Below are 16,758 nucleotides of genomic sequence, written 5' to 3'. Positions count from 1 at the left end.
CAGCTTTGGGAAAGGAAGAGAGGATTGCACTTTCCTGGTGTGTTGGAGCTGTGGAATAGTGTGAGCTGCTGCTGATGGTGAAGATGTTGCTTCAGATTTTGCACAAACTGGAATCTCTCTTGATATACCCCTCTATAATCACCTGCATTTTTAGGTCTAAAATATTTTTGTGAGCACTTATTGCTGTATCTCTGTGTGGCAGTCAATGTAGTGTCATGGCAAAAGCAGTAACGACTCTACTTCTCTCTTCTCTTTCTTAGGCCCCCCGAGGATTGCAGATAAAGTGATCCACCGTCAGTCAGTGAGGCTGGGCAGGACCATCAAGCTCCTGTGCCCAGTGGAGGGCGATCCCCCACCCCTCACCATGTGGATGAAGGATGGACGTACCATCCACAGTGGTTGGACGAGGTTCCGGATCCTTCAGCAAGGACTGAAAATCAAAGAGGTTGAGAGTGAAGATGCAGGAACCTACATTTGCAAAGCCACTAATGGTTTCGGCAGCACCAACGTGAACTACACCCTCATCGTGATAGGTGAGTAAAGCTACAGAAACACCAAGCCTCACTCTCCCTGCAGGGAGGAGAGGACAAATTGATTTTTGGGTAGCTGTCAGTGATTGTAGGTTTACTTTGCTAATCATTGACTGATCTCCACTCTTAACTGGATCCTTCCAGTGTTTGAGTACTGCCAGAGCTGGCTGTGTTTCTGCACATCTTCTGCTGCAGCCGGCTGTGGGCAGATAAGATTACACAGTGCCAAAGGTTACAAATAAACAGAAATGATGCAATAGTCACTAGGGTCTAGATCACAATGAATTCCACACAGGAAAGGCTGTGTGATAAGGAGAGGTCACGCTGATCTTTATGTTTGCTGTTGGAATGGGGTAGTTCTCAAAACAAACATTAAGGTACCTATAAAAAAATATACGGCTGGAAGATCCCCATACTGAGCTTTTGTGAAGTGTTGTTATCTTTAGGAGTAATAATATTTAGGTTGAAAAAAGGTTCAGAGACAGTATATGACTCAGGGGTGCTCAGTTGCTGAGAAATTAAATTGATGGAAGCAGGATTTAAAAAGCTTGGTGATCATGGGTTCTCTGGTTGTGCTTTTGACTGGCCCAGAACTTGGCCTGGTGATGGTAAGCATTCCTGAAGGTCCCCAGAGAAACTTCTCTGGATAATCAGAGATTCCTCTGGTGTGGCTGCCACAGAAATGTGTTCATTACTCTTTGTCTATGGAGGGAAAGAGCTGGGAAGAGGCTGGATTTGGATTACACTTGACAAGCTGGCGGATACTGAAGGAGCAAAAGGAAATGTTACAAAGAGAGAGGAAATAAGGCAACTTGCTGATGCTATTGCCAGGTCAGCACTCCTAGTATCTGGTCCACAGAGTTCTGTTTGTCCTTGGATAGTAAAAGTGAAGATGGAGGTTAGGGCTCCATCCTAGTGGTTGGCACTCGGCCTATGTGTTTCTTTCCAAATTGTTCTTCTTCCCATTCTTAGTAGGAGGACTGCTATGGACTCCGAGCATGTAGCAAACACTTGACACTGCTTGGTAAAGGATTATCACCCGATAACAGGGTGATTCTTGGTGAATGCACTTCGCAAAGCTAAGGGAAAGAAACCAGAACATTTGTGTCTTATCAGGAGAGAGGTACTTAGGTGAGGGAACACTCTTGCAGTACAACTCCTGTAGCATCAGTGATGTAAAACTGTAAAAGCCGGATTATAGCTTACATACTCTTTGTGGCTTGGTTTTCTTCATACACATTCCTTTCCTTGTTCTTCCTTTCTTTACTGCTACTCTGAGCTGAAAGGGTGAAGTGAAAATCATTTGTAAAGGTTATTGCCTCTGCAGACTCTTGGACATGGTTTCCAGACTATTTAGTGTGGAGAAGAGAATGTTAGAGGAAACTGCTTCAGTCATGATTGTGCTGTACATAGAGATTGCCAAAAACTTTGATATCTGTCATCCTTTGCCTTCTGTAACATTCAGGATCCAAGCTGGCTGCTGTGATTCCAAGGCAAAGTGGCTTTTCAGTAACAGTAAGACAAAGAAGGCCCTTGGTAGCATGACTGAAAGAGAAATGAGAGGGAAAAACGAGGAGGCATGGGGTAAAAGCTGACTTGTATTCAGGAAAGACTGAGGCAAAAATTGCAGTTCAGTTGGTCAGGGAAATTGGATTATCAAATTAAATTGTATCAAGAACAATAGTGTTCATTATATTTGGCACTGAAAAGCCTTAAGCACAAACACCAGTTATTTGGGGCCTCATCACACAGCTATGGAAGGAAATAGCAAGCTCCCACCAGCCTCTGTGGGTGTGAGATTGAACGCTATGCAAACAAATATTGATAACCAAGTGCCAAGAAAAGGGTAACTTTAAACTAAATGCGTGGCAGGCATATGGACTGAGTTATTGTTCATCTCTTTGCGTACTTATTATGATACTGGCTAAAGACTGTAATTCTTAGTCTTTGCAGCTTTCTACCTTGTCTCGCAGTGTACCTTTGTGCATTGTTGCTCAGGCCATTTTTAATGTATTATTGCTGTCTCTCATCTCCAGTGATACAGAAGTGTTCATGTAATGTTCAAACCAGTTTCTTTTCGCTACAAGAGTTTCCCTGAAAACAAATGTTCCCCCAGTGCCTTTCTTTCCAAGGTCTTCAAGTGAACACAAAGTATCAGTGACTTATTCTTTCAAAGGATGCAGGCATTTAATGCTTTAGCCAGATGCTCATGTTCACCCTGGTGAAAATGCTTTTGGTTGAGAAAGGTCCTTTGTTGATCTTTGAGAAGGAGGCAGTGTTTTAAAACCAACCACATGTCGGTTTTGAGGATGAAGATCAAATTGATGGAGCTGTTTTGTTTGTGTTCCGGAGAGCACAAACTTCATTAGGCACAGTGGCCTTTTGATCCACATGGGCTCTCATTCTCCAGCTTCTTCAAAGGAGAAAAACCATCCTATAAACAGCTTTACTGCTGACACCTAATGCGTATAAACCGTGCAGGTGTCGGACATGGGCAAGGTGGTTAAGATATTAAATCTAGAACAGAATCAAAGTATTCATTAAACAGTATTAAAAAAAAAAAAAAAGCATTCTATTTTGGTATGGAAACATTCTTGGAATTTCAGTAGTGATATCTGAAATCCATACAGTAGCTTATTTAAGGATTTCCTAGTTACGTTATACAGTTTTAACTGACTTCTTCCACGCCACTGGCAAGTGAAGAACTGTAACTGCTATGTTATACATGTTATACATGTATACATGTTATAAAGTGCAGAAGGTTAACCTGAGGGCTTACTCGAGATCCTACAGAGAGCAGAAGCTAAAATTCAGCTGCACTGAACCTCTCTGCATTCAGTACTATGTCACTCTTACTAATATTAACTTCAATTAATCCCTGTATTCATCCTAGTACAACAGAGAGCCAACAAAAGTTTGTGACACTGTACATAAGAAAAAAGATCAGTGGATCCACTGACATCAGTGGGAGGCAGAGGTGAGCTTCCATGTTTATTTGTCAAGCTGGTCTTTGTGAAATGTAATAATGTGGGTTTAAGCCTCTTCTAATGACACCTGTGACTCTCGTGCCAGGTCTTGCTTACAACCAGCTGGCTCAGTGCATGAGTACAGCAAACTTGGGGCTGCCTCTGCCTGTCTCATATCTACACGTTGCCTGGCTGGAGAACTTCCAGTCTGCATGTGTGGATGAGAAGGATTGCTGGGTTTTTACAGATGGTAACCAAGGTAAAGAGAGATCAAGTGGTTAATTCAAGACCATAGAAAATATGAGATGTGGCTCAGAGTTGAGTCTAAACTTCTTAAATCCCACACTACTCCTCCTCCACATTGCTTAGTAAAGTCTTTTCTTCCTAATTTAGCATCTTCCTGCTGCTGTGTTGAAAGGGAATCTTCTCTTATTCTGAGGTTTTGATCTTCTCAGACAAAGGTTTTGCCAACCCACATGGTAGCAATTGGTTTCTGCCTTGCTTTTTTTTCATCCTCCCAGACTGCAGGACCCAGATCCCAAAGATCCAAGGAATCCTGATCGAATACACCCCTGCGTGAAATGTAAGCCAGTAAAAGCAGATAACCAATATAAGTCAAAACTACAATTTCCTCTCCTAGCCAGCCTTAATAGTTTTTGTGGCTTACCACAAGATTTGGGATGCCAATTATACTGCAGACAGATTTACTAATGTTGGAAGAGGAACTCTTCTTTAATCAGCATTAAATCTGCATTGCAGTTATTAAGTACAATGGTTCCTTATTATAGGGAATTATCTGTTGCTTATCAAAAGAAATGTGCTGTACTTCCCCAAAAACCTACTCGTACAGTGTGCCCATGAAAATCTTATCTTTGAATGCCCACTACAGGTTTATTTTTTCTTATTCTTTTTCTCTTTCCCAGCTGAATCAATTCAGAAAGGATGGTTTACAATCGACAGGTGTGAAACTTTATTTTGTTATTAAATTCCTGGTTGAAACCTGTGGTTTCTTTACTGCAGAATAAAACTTCCTTGCCAGTAAGCTATAAAAGGAAGCCTAAAGCCAAAGAGGAAGAAACAACATATTGAGTAACTGCTTATTATTTGAACACTGTCCACCTTATGTACTGAATGAGGCATATTCTGCAGGAAGGAGTTCCAAGTGATAGTTCAACTGAAGCCTGCACCAAACTGCAGCAAGTGAGGAAAAATTGGACCAAGTGAAGTCATCGATTGCTTTGCTACTTATCCTTTGATTTTACAGTCAGTTGTGGATTCCCTGAGATTTTAGTGGGTCATGTGAGAAATAAAGGAAAACAGGAAAATAATGTTCCTGCTTACAGTATTGCATCAATAGCCATGGTCTTCCGCACACACTGCAGATGCTGGTGCAAAGGGTTTCACAATCTGGAAGGGTGCTGGACAACATCCACTACCATCCCTTTCTACAGTAATAAACAGGATCACTTGTTCCAGAGGTCTGCTCATTCTCTGAAGGGAAATTCATTGATGAACACCTGTAGGAAAGACTATTAGTAAATATTTATGCTGTGGCATAATGACCTCTTTCACTAATGCACAACACAGAAGGCTTTTTACTTGCAGAAATGTTCTAGGTGAAACCCTGCAAGGTGTGCCAGAGTTGCAACACACAGGGCTATTGCTACAGGTGCTACCAGTAAATACTTCATCTTGCATCAACTGCTCAACCAAGTGATGAAAGATCAGACATTCTGTATTTATTTTTGTGTCTGCATTCATGCTTATTATTACCTTCTGTAGCAAGAAAAATAGGAAGCACTAGCATCTGTAGGTTTCTTGCTTCCCTTGATGCTTGTCAATTACATAAGACATCTTGCTTCATTGCATCTCAGCACACTATCTCAGATCAACATTTATATTCAAGGAACAGCTACTCCAGTGTTTTTCTTTCTTACCATGCATCCCTGCATGTCAGATTTGCTTTTTCTCTGGGTTTATTTGGAGAAAGGTTTGTGGGAAGAATCTATCACTGTCCAGTTCATGCTCCTCTTACCACTGCCTGGCTCTCCGAGTGGCAAAGCTCTGTGGTTTCCTTTTGGGTTGTGGAGCAAGGAAATGTTGAAGCACAGAGCAGCAGGAAGAGCACAGCTTGTTGTCCTGACCATCAGATACGTTACTGAGAAACTGAGCTACATCTTGTTTTCAAACAAATCAAATTTGCTATTAAATGGCTACTGTCTGCCTGCTGCAATTGATTGCTTTGAGAATCCCCCCTGACATCAGAAGATTTATTTTTAGAGCAGTTTTTTTTCCTGCTGAGCCAGCTGCTACTTTATGCATTTTACAACTTGACTAGAGGCAGCTCTCTTGGATAACAGGCATGTGTGAAAAATTTGCATTAAAATAACCTTTTTGTTTTAAACTGTCAGCATAAGTATCCTGAAAAAAAAAATAAAAATCATGGCAATGTCTGAATGGATATTTATTCTAATGTGCTTTTTTTTTCTGCTCACAGTAGTAGAAAATACCAAGTGAAATAAAAAAAGACAAGTACAGTAAAATATGGTTTGCATTACAGTTCTCCAATGAAGTCATCAATCCGTGTCTCAGAACTCATTTATAGTGCAAAAGCTGAGAAAACATTTGTAGCCTAGAGTAGAGTCAGGTGCCACCAGCCATCTTGGAAAAGCATGACAAATTCATTTATGTTTGGATTTTGGCCTCTTAATAAACTCCAGGGAACAGAGAGAGATGTGCTCAGCAATAAGATGTGAATCAACATTGAGTCAGCAGTGTGTGCACCAAGGGACTGCTAATGCTAAGCAAAAACTGAAATGAGTCAATGCTTTAAAAGGAAAAAGAAGTGTAGTCTTTGCATTTGAGCACAAGGTGGTTGAGCTTGTGCTGGTCATGGTAGGAAACTAGCAACCCTGCTTTAGCACGTTTACATTAGCACAAAGTGGGAAAGGCAGCCCATCCAGCATGGGACCGTTAACACGATCACTGGGCATATAATCATGACTAATGATGATTAGTCAGTTGTTATATGGAAATGAAGAATTCCTTGTGACAATAAACAGTAACAAAGTTCTTGTGTTTAATTTGTTAAGGCAGCTGGACCTACGTTGGTGGCCTTCTGTGCATACGCAGCCTGATTAACACCAGATGAGGATCTGGCCATAGTCACTGATGCTTAGTAATGGTTATGTTGCTAATTAAAGCTCGGTTTGTAATTGACCTTTGGGAGCTGCACTGCAAAGGGGAGACCTGATGTACTCCTCAAGGCCTACTAACTGCAATGACAGCACAAGTCCTCATCTACACATGGTGCAGTGTCACTGGGGCACAGCAAGACATCTGTGCTGATGCTCGGGGCTTTGGATCACAGCAAAGCCTGTCTAGGGGGTGGTGCTGAGTAAGGGGAACCTGTGTGTCAGCTTTTAGCATGAAGTTGGTGATGTGAATGAACTGATCCTCTTGACTAGAGGAGCCAAGCACAGAAAACGTGAGTATTTTCACGTTTTGGTGCAAATACGTAGCTAAAGACTTTTCTGTCAGAAATGAAGCTCCTTTTCCAGTGGAAGTGACTCATCGTTGACTAATGATTGTCTCACCCAGGCGAAGGCTCTTCCATCCGAGTATTTATTAGCTGAGGCAAGAAGACACACACCCTTGTCACTGTCCAGGGATAGTACAAGCTTACAGGTCTGGATGTTAAAAGTCAACTGAAAGGTGTTCACATCCCCCAAGTTCATGAAATCATAGAATTATTTGAGTTAGAAGAGACTCTTAAAAAGTCATCTAGTCCAACTTTATGCAATGAACAAGGATACCTACAGCTCCATCAGACCCCCATCCAGCCTGACCTTGAACGTCTCCCAAGGAGAAGGGTGTCCACCACCTCTTTGGGCAGCCTGCGCAAGTGCTTCGCTACCCATGCTGTAAAAAACTTCTTGCTTATACCCAGTCTAAACATGCCCTCTTTTAGTTTGAAGCATTTCCCCCTTGTCCTATCAATAGTTTCACTGGTGCTTCATGTCTTCGTCATTTGGGGAATCCCATTTATAGTCTGTTTTGTCCTGGGAGAGGAGAGAGGAATACTCCAAAATGAAACGATGGCTATTTCTGGGTTGTTTGAGAAAAATGATTTTACTATTTTTAGTCATTTTGATGAGTTCTGTACTAGTTTCATGTCAGAGCAGCCTGTAGCAACTTGTTCTTGAAAAGCCTACCTCTAGGAAGAGGTGATGACGTGAGTGCTGCTACCAGCTGAAACCATTCTAAAAATGACTAGTCAAGAATGCAGCAAGAAGAGATTTGAGTGATGGCTGTTGGTGTGCAGGTGTGAAGGGCTGGAAAACATCACAGGCAGCAGTCTGATTTCTTCCAAGTACAGATCTACAATGTAACACAGTGCTAATTCAGTGAAATGTCCACAGTTTTTACAAGATCTTTGTTAGATTTTATTAGTTTCATTTGATTTTATAACAAACTTTACAGTACGCTTATCAATACATCATGTTCTGGCTAACAAAAGCCTCACTGTTTTGGGTATATTTCTTTTCCCCTTCGTGAAGCTGTAACATAGAAGCCAAGTTAAGAAGGTGACAACACCTGTTCGCAATTTAAAGGAAATGAAAAGAGTTTTTTCCATGGATGTAAGCATGAAATTCATATGTATATATATGAATATATAATTTTCCTCTGTACGCCGTCCTGTGGTAGACTGTGGCAGACCAGAGCTGCAGCCAGTGTAAATTTGAGGCATGCAGGACATATGGATGCATTTAGCCCACAATCCTCTGCAGATGCTTTGGAGTGTGTAGCTGCTGCTACACCCATGCAAGTATCAAACTGCAGCTTAGTTTGCTGCACAAATATTGTTTGGGAATGAAAGCAGTACACGCCAGGCAGGCTGACATTAAAAGCATGTTTGATCTGAGCAGTTTATGGCTTCTGTCAGATGATACTAATAGAATCGGCCTCTGACTCCAGTGGGTTTGTGGTGTACATGTTAGATTGTTATGTCAGTATGTCTGAGGTGAAAAACAGATTTTGCCTGAGTTTGTTAATCAGAGTTATCTTTGTTATAATTCTCCATAGGGCTAATGGGCAGGGCTTCAAACTGTGTGAAAACAGAGCAATGTGCACAGCTGCTGGTCTGCTCACATCTACTGGTCCGTAGCATTTAGTAATAGTCCCATGTCTAAGTAAAGCCATAGCAGTCCCTCCAAGCAGGTGGCATGGATGTGTGCAGAGAGCAGACCTATAGAAGGTAGGGTCTCTTGTTACGGGTCTTTTGATTCATAGAATCATAGAATGGCCTGGGTTGAAAATGACCACAATGATCATCCAGTTCAAACCTCCTGCTATGTGTAGGGTCACCAACCACCAGACCAGGTTGCCCAGAGCCACATCCAGCCTGGCCTTGAATGCCTGCAGGGATGGGGCATCCACAGCCTCCTTGGGCAACTTAATACACTTAATTTTGCCCTGAGTACTGGGAGGTCATCATACTAATTGCAGACCTTGTCATCAGCACTTTTGAGATACCTGCCCTCATGCCTACCATCCTCATGCTTGCCATCTTAGATCAGCTTCTCCCAGCAGCAAGATCTTTCTGTTAATTTTTTACTGCTACCACTGTCCTCCCAATTTTTGGACAGAATTTCCTTGGCACTTGTGTCCCTTCTTGCCACAAACTGGACTTCATCTGGCCACATTGAGCACAGGGGACTCTGAGGTTGGGTTGTGCTTCTTGAGCAGTGTCTACAGGAGGTCTGTGCCAAAGAGCAACATGCCCCATTTGTTACTCAGTGTCCCCTGTTTGCCCTATAAATACCACAAGTAGTGTTTTGTAACTAAATTTCAACCCCTTCATATCAGTTAACTGAGAAATGCACAAAAGGCACACTTATAAATTAAAGTACAGTGCATAATGTTTGCTATAGAGAGAACAGCAGAAGTTGGGCTAGTTTATAGGGTGTGACTTGACTGTTGATTTTGGAGACTCTTTCTTTAAGCATAAATGCACACGCACACACTATTGATTGTTCATGTACTGCTTCTCAGTCAGTGCAAGTAGGTACATTGATTGTTTAAATGCATGTCTGTAGAGGAGTTATATTTTTACATTCCTGTAGAATCTGGTTTCCTGTGCTGTATTTGACATTTGCATTAAAAAAATAAAAATGAAGAAAAAGATTAGAAAAAACACCCAACCTTCTGTCAATTTGGGTATAAACCTATTTTTAAATCCAATCTTTCTTTTTTTGTTTGATGAGAGAAAGAACATAGGATGAATAATAGCATTGTGCTAGAATGCTCTGATTCATCTCACTTTATAATAACGTGGGTTTCTTCGTCAGACGAGCCGAGTGTTTACGTTATACAGTTCTGGCAATAAATTTGGAAAAGCAGAGGAAAAAAACCCACTAATCCCAGGAGTTCTGAAACCTACACTCCTTCTTGAGCGTACCCTGTTAAAGACATTAAGTCCCTTGCAAACATCCATCTATCAGCAGTTGAGAGTTTGTAAAAGGCGTACTTTGTTCTGAACTCCCTGCCCTACTGATTATGCACAGTTCTTTTATTTTGTGAATAGGATGATGACCCCTTAGCCTGGTAATGATGACAGATTTATGTATTTTAACACCCAGACGCTGCCGTATTTGTTAAGGGCTGCCAGACTCCAGCAGTGCTGCAACTGTAGTTTATTTTCACTGTCAGTTTGTGCTGCTTTTTAAGGTGTTCTGCAGCCACTGGAAGCAGCGCTGCTGCAGCTTTCAGAGGTTGAGATGTCAGGATGTTAAGAGCATAAGCCACCATTCTTGGACTGTTTCCACTCATAAAAAGTCAGTTTTTCTCCAGTTGCACTGATGAGGTGGAACCTGCTGCTCTCACTGAAGCCGAGGAAATGAAGAGAGAAATAAACCCCTCCAAGTGGTAAAAGATATCAGATACCACAGAATCTCTCCCTTCTCTTTCTACTCCCATAATGTCTTTTGCAGCCTTCAAAGTCATGTTTTAAAGGGAACCTTCTTTTGATGTTCAGTGAAAGTGAAGAACATGAACATTATCTTACAAGCTTAGCTGTTAAAGCACTGTATGGGTCAGCACATCTGTCCTCTGCGCAGCACATCTGTCTGTGATTTCTTCTGTATTGTTTTAAATTGCTGCAAGTGGCAGAACAATAGGGAGACAAGCAGTAAGAACAATGCTGTCGTTTAAACATCTTAACAGCTTAAATTACAAACAGCCCTGAACAGAAAATGTTTCATGCAAGTTAAAGGGAAGAAAATAGTTTTATTTTCCATTGCAAATTTCCAGTCTCTCTCTTTTTCCTCCCCTTTCCATTCATAGAATCGTTTGAGTTGGAAGGTACCCCTGGGGTCCATCTGGTCCAACACCCCTGCAGGGAACAGGGACACCTACAGCACCATCAGGTGCTCAGAGCTCCATCCAGCCTGACCCTGAGTGTCCCCAGGGATGGGGCATCCACCGCCTCTCTGGACAACTTGTTCCACATTTAAATCTCCCTTCTTTTAGTCTGTGTGTTCTGGAGTGCGTATATAATTCTTTCTGGACACACTACAAAGCATATAGGGCAAGAATTGCAGAATATGGATCTCTCTGATCCCTCTGATCCCTCTCTGATCTCTTCATGCCAACCAAGCCATTAAATCTGAGTTTATCACAAATGATGCATAGGGCTTTTATGCACTTATGACCTTTCTGCTGAGGTCTCCATCCTGCCCTTGCCAAATTTGCATCTGGAAGGAGAAGGTAATGGTGACAGTCCTCCTTGTTCACTGGTGGGGAGCTTGGGAAGGGAGCTGGACTCGCATCATTCATGGGGTGGGATTCCCAGACCTGCCTGCTGCTCTTCAGAGCAGTCTCAGGAATCAGGTGGCAGAGCAGAAGAAGGGCAACTCCCCAGTCCTGGCATTGCCCAGTTTTTGTGCTGTGTTTGCAGTATCTCCTGTCAACTCCAGTCCTACTTCGGCTTCTTCTGGTAGCCCTCATGTGTGCTTTGGCTGGAAAAATGGTCCAGCCCAAGTGAAAATTGTGGGAATTGAGCGCTGAGTGGGTTGTTCCAGCCAAGGTCTCTGGTGAACTGCTTTAGTTTGAGTGGAGTTTTGTTATTCCCTTTCCTTCGAGGAAGCTTGGAAGATACATTAGCCTTCACCCCGACAGGCATGTCCTTGCACTATGAGCTGACCTTGTTCATGCTAGTGACTATGTTGGGATCACCTTTGGGCACCCCATCAGCCATTTTTCTCTGGGATGGTTTTCAGAGCCTACAGGGAGGTGTCTGAGGGGCTGTAATCGTGGCCATTGTAAAAACGTCTCTCTGCAACCTTCAAAAAACAGTGTTTGTTATCCGAGTGCTTCGTTCTTGTGTAATTAGGGAGAATTTTGTGATGGCTCCCTGAAGCCTTGCCAGGATAAACAGACAAAAGGGCAGCGGCTGCCGGGGGTAGACCCATGGAATTGCGTCAGAGAGGAATTTGACCGCCTGACATCCTCAAGACCCTCAGCACTGGAGTGTATCTTCCATCCTTTTGCCAGGAATGATTTGGTTACTTTCTGCCCTTGTTCTAGGCAAAACCTGGGTCACGGACGCGTTCAACTATAAATTTAAACTCTTAAACTTCAAATACTGAAAATATGCTTTCGATGTGGCTATTGCCATTTGTTTGTTTGACCTGTGTTAACCCTTCTGAGGAATTCTTGGCTCTTCTCATGCTCCAAGTGCCACATTTTACAGGACAAGCTGCACACCAGACTGCTCACAAGTGGTATTTTTCCCATCCTTCGGTGCCTGCAGTGAGGGAGGGAATGCTACTGCTCCAACAAGGCCACGCTGACATGTCCTGAAGGGCAAACTCATTAAAAGATTCACCAGATCCTATCCACCTGGTATTTGGAGAAAGCACTCCTCTGTGTTTAAGGCCAAATCTATTTATCTTTGCTCATGTGCTATGGACCGCAGAAATAGTTTCAGACATAGGGAATAAAACCCAACAACTTCCCCCTCACTTCTTTCCTGTTATTTCTGCTGCAGCCTGTTTTTACAGTGTTTTATTGCCTTTCTTATTGACAGTTACCTCCCTGGAGCTCCGTACCAGCTTTTCTGGCACTTACCATGGGGAAAATGTTTGCTGTAGGGGTATGAACAGTTGCTTATTTGCTTAGTTTGAAGCTACTCTTTTTGTCTCTCCCAAAACCTGATACCACCTCTCTGCAGCAAGCACACTGATAATGATATAAATTCTGGGGATGACCCTGGTTCTGTGCATTGCTTATTCATGGTCTCATGGACCCCAGAGTATAATTCTGAGCCTGTTCACTATGTTCTATATAGTAAGGTTTTTTTCCTCCAACTTCAAATACTGAACTGAGATGATACAGCCAATTCTTTGCTGATACTGTTCAGAGTATAAAGCAGTGGGTGGATATGTAGCCACCACTTCCTACAGTCCTCTCTTCCAACATGGCATGACTCAGTCCTCGAGTGAAATGTTTTTTGCCCTCTTAAGGAGGGAAGGAGAGGATTCCATTGAGAGTTCTGTAATTTTAAAGGATGCTAAACTGAACTTACAGCAATTTATCTCCGGGGCCAGAGAAGATGGAAGATAAAGGGAATGCTTTCAAAAGCGCTCAGCCAAGGCCTTCTGAAGAGCTCCTATTAACTTCCTGGGAATGAGTATTGCCGATGCTGAAAGGATTTGAAACCTTACCTAGCCAACCAGTGACACTGTTTGAAAAATGTATGTACTGAGCAGACATTGAACCCTAATTAAACTGCGCATCAGCTGACTACTGAGGTGCTTTCTCAAGAACTGGTGGTGTAGATGGAAGTTGAGAAAATGGGCTTGTCCAATGCTTTGGGATTCAGATTGTTGAAGACATTTAAGTTAAGTACTGGAATAAGCTTCCCGGGGAGGTGGTTGAATCGCCATCCCTGGATGTGTTTAAGAACCATTTGGATGTGGTGCTCAGGGATACGATGTAGCAGAGGGTTGTTAGAGTTAGGGTACTATGGTTAGGCTGTGGTTGGACTTGATGATCTTCGAGGTCTTTTCCAACCTGGGTAATTCTATGATTCTGTGATTTAAGTACCACCTCTGGACATGAGCTGTGCCTGCTGCAGCTGTTAAATGCAAATGAGTAAGAATGTGGAAGGTGAAGTCTGAGACAGTCCCAAGGTTGCAGTAATCAATTATTCTTTTCCACTTTAAGGAAACTCTAAGCTCAGATACCAGAACACTATCACTGGATGCATTCAGTTACTGTTGGTCATAGCAGGAAATCAGTAGAATTACTCAGAAAGAATGTGTGTGAGTCAGGAGCAGGATGTTCTGCCTGTGTTGCCAAGAGTCTCCCTGATACCTATCCTCATTAACTTTAGGACTGCTAAAATTCATTGCACACATCCAAGAGGAGAGGAGTAGCTTTCAATGGTGGTTCTGCAGGGAGGAAATGAATGAGAGAAGGAGTAAAAGGAGAAAAAACATCAGGGGAGGGATTCTGTAAAAATCTTTCCTTCCTTTTGTATTGCAGACATATGAAGTACTTCATATTTTAAGAGCATCTTACTTAGAAAAGCTGGCAGAGATGGGATTCACTATGAGGCTGCCAGATAGATTTACAAATCGGCCTTACGAACTCCTACTGCTTAAACATACCAGAATGTGACAATTAAAGCCAACATCTGGAATTCATTGGTGGAGCAGATCCCAGATAAACATTAAATGAATGTCCATTTCCTTAGCATTGGATTTCCTCTGGCTACCATAGCTTAAGCAGTGTCATCCTATCAGATAGAGCTGCTGGTGATAGCAGAGTGAATGTCAAAGTCATGAGCCAGGTCTCTTCTCTTTGTTTCATCTTTTAGCAGCAAAACTAGGTCTAGAACTGGGCTGAACAGACACCTGCGGTTATTTCCAGCTGACTGCTGAGATGGTATCCTCATGTCATTAGCCTGGGCTAAAATGGTCATGAGAATCCCTTTTTCTTCTGCAGAGGCAGGGGAGAGTGGTTTATGGGCTGTTAGTAGAACCCCACGTTTGGACCCCATGAATGTGCTCCTGGAGGGGGGTGTCTAACTCTGCCTTGGATTCAACACTTCAGGTTAGATAGGTTAATTTCCCTTGGAGATTCAAAAGAAAGCACCTGGTAATGATCATTTCAACTTGAAAAGTGTTTGTTTTTGCTTTATATATTTATTTACTGCATACACCCCTTTCTTCCATCACATGTTCCCTGGCAGAACTTTTCAAGACTCAAACACTGCTCAACCCTCACTAATGGAGTCAGAACCATCAGGGAATGTTGCGTTTGCACCAAGCTATCTCTCTGCTTTGACATGTTGCTGGAGGAGGCCTAGGGCTGTAATTAAGTCCTACAGAATCTATTGGGATATGATTTTGGTAAACAGCAGTTTTAGAGGTTTTCTGTCACTCAGTGCTTAGTTATCTTGCTGAAAGACCTTCACAGTGAGAGATCTGCAAGTGAGATCTGTATGGCTCTGGCATTTTGCATTCTGATCAAATAGAGTTGCTTGACTCAGGGTAGACTCAAAGAGGCAGAAATATTTTCTGCTGGTCGGTCCTTTTCCCCTTGTATGTACCTGGATTTATCAGCAAGCTGAAACTGCAGCATGAAAGAGCTCCACAGAGAGGAAAGATTCATATAAGTTTGTGGTTATGTCATTTTGCTTTGCTGGTGACTTCTATCTGGTGGGCTTTCCAAAGCAGATGATAAATACTTTCTTGTCTGTTATAGTGCCAATGATAGTCTGAAGTACCAATTTCCTCCTGCGGAAGATAGGATTCCGAGGTCTATAAAATTTATACAGTATACTTTCTGATTTTTATTAGCCTAGTAAAAGATATCATATTTTGTGTGCTTCTGTATTGCTGGATGTTATGGACTGGGGAATTATTCCGCAGGGCAACGGGCTGAATGCTGTGGCTGAAAATACTGATTTATCTGAGCTGTGAAACCACTCAACCCAGCAGATAATGAAAGTCCTTGAAATGCTTTAGACATCCACAACCATTTTAGAATATCCCACAAGGAGGCTATGGGTTATGCTGTCATTTAGCTTTTAGTTGTTGCTAATTAGTTCCACCTAAATTTCCCCAGCTCGTTCCTTGTTTCTCAAATATAACAAAGCGTGAATGTTGTTTGCTCTCTCAGTTGCTTGTGACAACTGGTTTGTTTGTCAGTGAGCAGAATCTAGATATCTTTAAAAATATAGTAATTTACAGGAAAAATACACTGCAAGGCCCAACCAGGAGTGGGAAGGGCAGGGGCAAGAGCAGAAAACACGACTCAGATTTATGGTCCAAGCACGCAAGGCTGATCAAGGACTGGAGGAGATATAAGATGTTAAAGGCAGTTTCTAAACCTTGTGTGGAGTCAATGGGATAAGTGGACTCTATGTTCCCTATTAGTTTTGTGTCTTTGCATTGTTTCTCTTATCTGGACAGCTAAAAATAGAAACAAAGCATTTGCCAGTAAAGCAGGTATTGTCTAAGAGCCTCTCTTGCTATTCAAATAGAAATTCACAATAAGAATGGGTTAATTGTTCTACTGGGGTCAGAGCAGTCTGAGTGTGGAGATACATTTAGGTACCTACAGCTTCTCCTTGCAAGATCAGCAATGACTTCGACTTTGTACCTAAGAGCTGTCCTACAGTGAAGGAGGGGAAAATATAGTAGACATGCACAGTGAAGGAATAAGAGCTCTGTTCACTGCTTGGCTTAGGCTGGAATGTTTTTAGGTAAGCACATTTTGCTGATATCATTCATTTGCAAGCAAGAAATTGCCCAGGGTGACCTTGTATCAACACATTGACAGATGTGGGAGTGGAGAGTATCAGGACTGTGTTCTGGAATGAGATATTAAGAGGATCTTTGCCATCTGGGGGCTCCTGCTCTTCCCTCTGGGAAAATAGTGGCCAAGTGGAAATAGAACCCAGACACAGCCCAGAACTTGCCTCCATTGCGTTGCTCCTCTTGCAGCCAAACAGCACAGAGCTGCGGAGACTTTGGGCTGTGTTACCCCTGCCCAGATCCAGAGCTGCTGTCAGAGAGAGACACCACATCCTTTTGACCAGGCTAAAACTTAATAAAGTGCTGTTTCTCTGTCCCCATTCCTTCCACATGGGAGTAACGACCAGGTACATTCACCCTTTGTTTAGTAAAGGCCAGTGGAAGGTAAATCTGAGGTAATTCTATTTCCTTCTGCACCACTTTTCTGACTGAAAA

At 42.4% G+C, this 16,758-nt stretch overlaps 1 protein-coding gene across 3 annotated transcripts in view; it reads left to right on the top strand.

Annotated features, from left to right (window-relative positions):
- The window catches only part of FGFRL1 (fibroblast growth factor receptor like 1), a 155,773-nt gene that overhangs the window by 75,770 nt on the left and 63,245 nt on the right, over positions 1 to 16,758 (top strand). For all 3 annotated transcript variants that reach the window (XM_015862663.3, XM_085547513.1, XM_032444052.2), the window contains one exon: positions 261 to 533. In XM_015862663.3, the coding sequence (XP_015718149.1) occupies positions 261 to 533 (273 nt within the window). The remainder of the gene's footprint in view (positions 1 to 260; positions 534 to 16,758) is intronic.

The sequence above is a fragment of the Coturnix japonica genome, chromosome 4 (genome assembly GCF_054131305.1).
Source record: "Coturnix japonica strain WE chromosome 4, WE-NBRP24, whole genome shotgun sequence".
NCBI lineage: Eukaryota > Metazoa > Chordata > Aves > Galliformes > Phasianidae > Coturnix > Coturnix japonica.
Note: the sequence above shows the minus strand (reverse complement) of the source record. Positions and strands in the feature narration are given on the sequence as shown.